This window comes from Chrysochloris asiatica, unplaced genomic scaffold, assembly GCF_000296735.1.
Source record: "Chrysochloris asiatica unplaced genomic scaffold, ChrAsi1.0 scaffold00006, whole genome shotgun sequence".
Taxonomy (NCBI): Eukaryota; Metazoa; Chordata; class Mammalia; order Afrosoricida; family Chrysochloridae; genus Chrysochloris; species Chrysochloris asiatica.
The window spans coordinates 15186044-15193315 of record NW_006408524.1 but is presented as its reverse complement, the minus strand read 5'-3'; the positions used below and the strand labels follow the sequence as shown (position 1 = coordinate 15193315).

Here is a 7272-nt window from a genome sequence, read left to right as displayed (position 1 = left end):
TTTTCTTCATATAATCCAGCTTCTCAGATTATTTGCTCATCATACAGGTTGAAAAAGCATGGCGAAAGAATACAACCCTTTCACACACTTTTCTTAATTTTAAAATATTCAGTGTTCCCAATGTTCTGTTCGAACAACTGCCTCTTGATTCATGTACAGAATCCACAAGAGCAAAATTAAGTGTTCAGGAATACTCATACTTCGCAATGTTGGCCATAGCTTGTCATGATCCACACAACTGAAAGTCTTTGAGTAGTCAATAAAGCACAGGTAAACATCTTTCTGGAATTCTTTGCTTTCAGCCAATGATATCTCTCATTCCACATCCTCTTGTGAATCTGGATTGAACCTCTGGAAGTTTCCTGTCACTGTATGCTTGCAGCTGTTTCTATATTTTAATAAAACTTCACTCACATGGGATGTCAAAGTTTTGTCTGATGATTTCTGCATTCCATTAGGTCACCTCTCTTTGGAATGGGCACAAATACGGATCTCTTCCAATCAGTTGGCCAGACAGTTTCTTTGCAATTTCTTGGCATAGATGAGTGAGTGCCTCCAGTGCCACCTCACTTTCTTGAAGATTTCAATTTTTATTCCATCAATTCCTGGTGCCTTGTTCTTTGCCAATTCCTTCAATGCACCTTGGACTTCTTCCTTCAGTATCATTGGTTCTTGATCATATGCTACCTCTTGAAACGGTTGAACATCAAACATTTCCTTTTTGGTACAGTGACTCTGTGTATTCCTTCCATCTTCTTTTGATGCTTTTTTGCATCATTCAATAATTTGCCCAGAGAATATTTCAATAATGAAACTCGAGGCTTGAATTTTTTCTTCAGTTACCCAGCTTGAGAAATGCTGAGTGTGTTCTTCCCTTTTGTTTTTTTGACTCCAGATCTTTGCACATTTCATTGTAATATTTGACTTTGTCTTCTCGAGCTGATCTTTGAAATTTTCTGTTCAGCTCTTGTACTTTCTCATTTCTTGCATTTGCTTTAGCATCTCTATGCTGGAGAGCAAATGCCAATGTCTCTTCTAACATCCATTTTGATCTTTTCCTTCTTTCTTGTCTTCTCAATGATTTTTTGCTTTCTTCATGTATGATGTTATTGATGACATCCCACAACTCTTCTGGTCTTTGGTCTTTAGTGTTTAATGTATCAAATCTGTTCTTCAGATGATCTCTAAATTCAGGTGGGATATATTCAAGGTCATATTTTGCCTCTAGTGGACTTGTTTTCATTTTTTGAGTCGGTTGTTGTTGTTGTTATGTGCCATGGAGTAGATTCTGACTCATAGTGACCCTGTAGTGACTGCTAAATTGAAAATCTGATTTTGCTGATGCCTGAAAGGTCATTTCCCATAGATTGGATTGATAAAATACTTACATGAGTTCATATATAGATTTTCCATTCTTCTTAAGAAGACCATTAAGACAATAGTACAATTAAAGGCTACATCATATAAGCCCACATTTAAAGAAATAATAGGCATACAAATACACAGTTTTGGTAACCTCCATTATTTATGTGCCAGGCACTGTGCTGTGTGCTCCATTCGTTATCTCCCTCACTCGCACAGAAAGCCTACAAGGCCCCATTTACCTGTATTTAACACATGAGAGTACTGAGAATCCGAGAGGTTAACAGACTCAAAAACACACCGCTAAGCACAGAACTGCTTTCTGAAGTCCAGACTCTGCCCAGTGGTACTTTTAAACTAATGTTATGTCTTCTCTTTGCAGACCTATTTTTAAAAACTCAAATGCCACACAAATGTTACAATATTCAATTTCTCGAAGCTTTAAGGGTGAAGTTTCAAAAGCAGTGGCTACAGAGTCAGATCAGCTCCATTGCTCTACGTGGCCTCCAACTGCGTAGCACCTCAGCTCAGCAGGCGGACTTTCATGGTCTCACTTACAAGGTAAAATTCTGCAGCTCTTGTTGCTGGTGGATGCTACTGAACTCATAGAAGTCCCATGTGACAGAGTAGAACCTGGTCCAGAGGGTTTTCCTATCTAATTTCTACTGAAGTAGATCACTAGGTACTAGGTCTTTTCTTCCGTGCAGCAGGAGAAAGGAGTCAGCCAATTAACGATTGTACCGCCAGGGCTCCATGGCATTCATTTAATGCTTGTCTTTAGAATGATCATGTGAGATATGCAGGGCAGATGCCATTAGATCCATTTTATAGTGGTTAGATGCAGTTGAGTCAGCCCCAACTCATAGCAACCTCATATGTAACAGAATGAAATATTGCCTTGGTTCGTCACCATCCTTAGCATAGTAGGTATGTTTGAGCACATCCTTGCAGTCACTGTGCCAATGCCTCCACCTGTCTTGTCTGTGAGTTTGTCATACTGTGGTGACTTACATATTGTGATGCTGGAAGCTATTCCACTGGTACTTTAATCACCAGCAGGGTCACCTATGGTGAACAGGGTTCACTGAAGCTTCCACACTAAGACAGACTAGGAAAAAGGATCTGGTGATGTACTTCTGAAAAAAAATCCAATGAAACCCTTATGGTAACACTGTCTGACTGAGTGCTAGAGGATGAGCCCCCTCAGGGTGAGGGCACTCAAAACATGCCTGGGGAAGAACTACCTCCTCAAAGTAAAGCTGAACACTTTATAGATTCTGTCTCAAATGAAGATAGACATTAAATAAATTACATCAAAAGGTGACTCTTAAAATAGATGATTTGAAATCAAAAGAGAGCTTTAAAAAAAAAAAAATTAAAAGGGCCAGCTAAAACATGGGATCTCTTCTAGGCCCAGAGAAAGCAATTCATGCTAACATGTGATACTCATACTTGCTTCTTAAATCTTCTCTTTGTCTTTTTCTTCAGTTATAACATTTACTCTTTACTATTTTAAAAAGTTGGTACTAGGAAAGGAGCAGAGATAATGAGCTAAGTAAAGTAACAATAATCATAACCCCAAACACTTCTATATTTAAGTAATAAACCTGAGTTACAGCTTGAGAAACAATACAGGGCCTCCCAAAATCATTTCAGATCTTAAAAATTTTCCAGATAATAGTAATATTTCCAAAATACAAATTAGTTCATTGGAAGAAATAACCTAACCATTTCAGTGCGAAAAGTCATTTCCCGTTCCAAAGATGAGAGATGAGAAAAATGGCGATCATTTTCAAAAAGTGTTATTAAGTGTATCCTAGAAAAAAACATAAAGTATCATAAGAACAGCTTTTATAACTAGCACTAAAATAATTAGTTACAGATAAGCCACAAAAATGAAAAAGAATATATGTTGTATAACAAGTATTGAGATAATTTCAGAATACCTTCACTACTTTGCACACACACAGGCATTTGTAACCCACTGCCTTACACCCTTGAGATCCTTTAACTCTCTGGTTCTTCATCATGACCATATAACTAAAATTCCTGTGACTCTCCACCCTACCACCCACACCAGACTTCTGAATCAGAACTAAAGCAGATTTTTGTTGTTATTGTTTTTTTAACTTTCACAAGTGATTCTAATGTTTCAGGTTTGGGAAAATACTGCTTTAAAAAAATGTTTAAAAAAATTTTTCAGAATATAATTTTAATTAAAATTATTCCATATTAAAGCAATTTCTAAATATGTATGACACAACATATCAATTTTCATGCTCCAAAGGACACAAGACTATCAGTCAAGACATTGTATTAGTGTAACTGAAACTGTTGTTGTGAAGTTCTGCCCAGTTAGTCTGACTCATAGCAATCCTGTACAGGGTTTCTGAGGCTTTTAAAATCTTTTGCGGAAGCAAAAAGCCTCATCTTTCTCCTGAACTCAAACTGTAGGTATTTAAAAATAAGAGCACATGTGATAAGCAAAAGTTTATAGTCAGCAATCATGCTATTGTTAATTTACATAGCAGATGTTCCATACAGATACAGAAAACACAGCAACATTCCACGTACCAACCCTGTTTCTCACTAACCCTCATCCACATGTAAGGTGTACTTGTTATTGTTGTTTAGCTGTAGAGTTGGTTCCAACTCACAGTGACCTTGTCTAGGGTTTCCCAGGAGTGAATGGTGCTTTAAACCACCCACCCAGTCCATGACAGGGGGCTTCATAAAGTTCACAGAAAAACGCAATTGAAAGATAATGGAATTTTCCCATGAACTCTTTTAGACCCCTCATCTGCTAGGGTACCAATAGTTGTAGGAAATGTCTCCTAGCATTACAGTGTTGGTCTAATATGAAATGAAATAATCAAAGTCCCTGCAAGGTGAGCAGCCAATGTAGCAATGTACCAATAAAAATTGGGGGCCAATATCATGTTACCCCAAGAATAGAAGTCCCAAAGTTTATTTATCAATGAAAATGTCAGGGGAAAACATTCTTTTATAGATCATTCAGACATACACTGCCTGGTATGTTGACTGGTGACCACCTGGGTCCACTTGATGACTGGAAGTGGGAGAGAACACAGCAGTGGAGAACTGAGTTGAGAGAAGAGGAAGGGGTGGCTAGTCTGAAGTTTAGGGAGTTGAGTGGATTCTTGAGCCTACAGGTACCTACAGGCATGACCTAGCCCATAGGGGGCTTGGACTGAAAGAATGAGTGAGTAGATGTGCCTGGTGGCCTGAAGTACAGGGAGGAATGTGTGGAGCCCCAAGCTTGTAGCTGGTACCAATTTCACCTAGTAAGCAAGACTAGGGCTGAATTGACCAGAACCCAATTCAATGTTGAAAAAGATGTTTGAGTTTGTGGAAACTGCTACAGCTTTGATGACTTGCTGTGGACTGGACTTTGTTATGAATGCAGATGCCAAATTTCAACAGGAATAGAAGATTATTTCCATCAAGGAACATGTTTATCTTCTCAGAAGACTGGGTTGATAAAAATGGGTAATTTAGAAACTGGCTATCAAAAACTGTAAACAATAAAGGCATGAAATGGCTGGTTAAAAGCTCACGTGTGTGTACACAATGAAAATACTGTTAGCAAATTCATCTTATGAAAATAAAGTGTATGTGCATTAAAACTTGAAAACCAAGGTCATTTAATTTGGCATTACTATTTCAGAGTATTTGTCTTCATTTCTACCTGATTGAGAATCACAAGGTCAGCAGCTCAAAACTACCAGCTGTTCCTCAGGAGAAAGATGAGGTTTGATGCTCCTATAAAGATTTACAGCCTCGGAAACCTAGTAGAGAGTTGTTATGAGTGGGCAACGACTCCACGGCACATAACCACCACCACCACCAGTAAAACTGTAGAGTCCTGGTTTGGCACTGCACATTGGATTGCTAATTGCAAGGTCAGTGGTTCAAACCCACCAGCTGTTCCTCAGAAACCCTATATAGAGTTGCTGTAACTTGGAGCTGACTCAGAGGCTCTTAACAACAAGTAAAACGTCAACTCTAAATTCATATCACTAACAAGACAGTATAGTTAATATAAAATAAGCAAGTGTCTTAAATGGAAGAAACATGCAAAATACACTAAAAAACTGAATATTCAAAGTAACTGTTGAATCCTTTGGTAAAGCAAAAATATTTTACTTCATAAATCATGATTCTCATAATGTATCTATTTTGTAAATACTGTTTCATATAGAGGCTTATAAAAAGTAGTCCATATAAAACCAGTCAACGTTTACTCTAAAGCAAAGATGCAAAGCTTAAGGGGGGTGGGGAGGGAGAGAACAGGACAGCTAGATTACTGGAAACAGAATAATCAGAGTGGAAATAAGAAAAATGTAACCAATGTCACTGAACAATATGTATAGAAATTGTTAAATGGGAACCTAATTTGTTGTGTAATCTTCCACCAAAAACAAAAAAGGAGGTGGACAAAGTTTAAAATAATGTATATGTGTACATTATTGCACATCTAGATATTGTATACCATAGAGAACTGCTTTTGTTTTATTGTATGCAAACACTGAGGGCAAATTTTCATACAAATATTATTTTTCTCAAACGGAAACGAAATCTTACCAGTGTAAAAATCCTACAAAGGCAGCTGGAAAAAAAAAAAAAAGAAAGTATTAAAGGCTGCTTTTCTCTAAAATATCTTTAAAACAAGTATTCTAAACATATTCCCTTCTCTGTCCAGAGGGAAATGCAGCATGCACACAACAGGCAAGATGGCTAGCTCCGTCCACCTATTTCTGGGTACAGAAAGCCCCAGACATAACCCACATAGTTAGTTCCCAGTGCTTACCTCCGGGGGGGATGTGAAGAGCAGCAGGAGCTACCTGGAAGCCTTGTACATCTCACTGAGGAGACTCCTCCAATTACTGAGCCCTGTGTCAAGGCTTATTGGAGCTGAGAGACAGGTCAAGCAGTGGCAGGAATCCGTGGTGGGGGGCTGAGAAGTTAAACCCAGTAGGTCCCCTCTGAGAGGCTGCTGGTTTTCACTGCCCTGTGTGGCCCTGTAGGATAAACACTGAACTGCTAACCACAAGATCAGCAGTTCAAACCCACCAGCCACTCCTTGGAAACCCTATACAGGGTTCGCTCTGAGTCAAAACAGACCTGATGACACTTAACAGCAATGGAGCTGGAAGCATACAAGTGTTTCAAGTACTTTGCTGCTGAAGCGCCACCACTCTAAGATACGTAACGACCTCAGCTTTGACAACCCTATATGGCACTTTTGTCCTGTAGGGTTGCTGTAAGTCAGAATCGATTCAATGGCAGTGATGTTTTTATGGAGCAGGAGACTGGGATGGAATTGGTCAAGGCAAAACACCCCGAACTACTTCTCCTATAGAGAGGTGCAGAGTCTTTGGGTGGTTCGAATGGCTGACACATTCGGCTGACACCCAAAAGGTGGAGGTTCCAGTGCACGCAGGGGTGCCTCAGGGAAATGGTGATCTACCTCCAAAAACCCAGCCACTGAAAACGCTATGAAAAACATCTACTCACACACTTACGGAGTTGCTCTGAATCCGAGTCACCTCCATGGCAACTGGGTTTTTCTTTCTTTTTCATTTTTTTACAAAGGTTCTCAATGTTCTTTAGATTGCTGTAAAACTTTGGTTAGTTCCAACATTTTGAAAATGTTGATTCTGACCGTTTTTCAAGCATCTCTGTTGCTTTTACAGAGTGAATGTACAGAGGCCCTCACTCTGCCTTTCCAGGAGCTAGCCTCCCCTCCATGATTTTGGAATGGTATATTTTACAGTTGTCCCATATACGGTTAGTAAGCACTTTTACTATTCATCAACCTTTTTAAAAAGTAAAAAATTACTCAACTTGAACAAAAGTAATGCAAATTCAATAGAGAAATTAATTTTT

The 7272-nt window shown here is 38.8% G+C and overlaps 1 protein-coding gene across 1 annotated transcript in view; it reads right to left on the bottom strand.

The window, feature by feature from the left end:
- LOC102827936 (probable C-mannosyltransferase DPY19L2-like) overlaps window positions 1-7272 on the bottom strand; it is a 138585-nt gene that overhangs the window by 118706 nt on the left and 12607 nt on the right. The window contains exons 2-3 of the mRNA XM_006832269.1: window positions 5968-5992; window positions 3091-3178 (exon numbers count right to left, since the gene is read on the bottom strand). Of these exons, the coding sequence (XP_006832332.1) occupies window positions 3091-3178; window positions 5968-5992 (113 nt within the window). The remainder of the gene's footprint in view (window positions 1-3090; window positions 3179-5967; window positions 5993-7272) is intronic.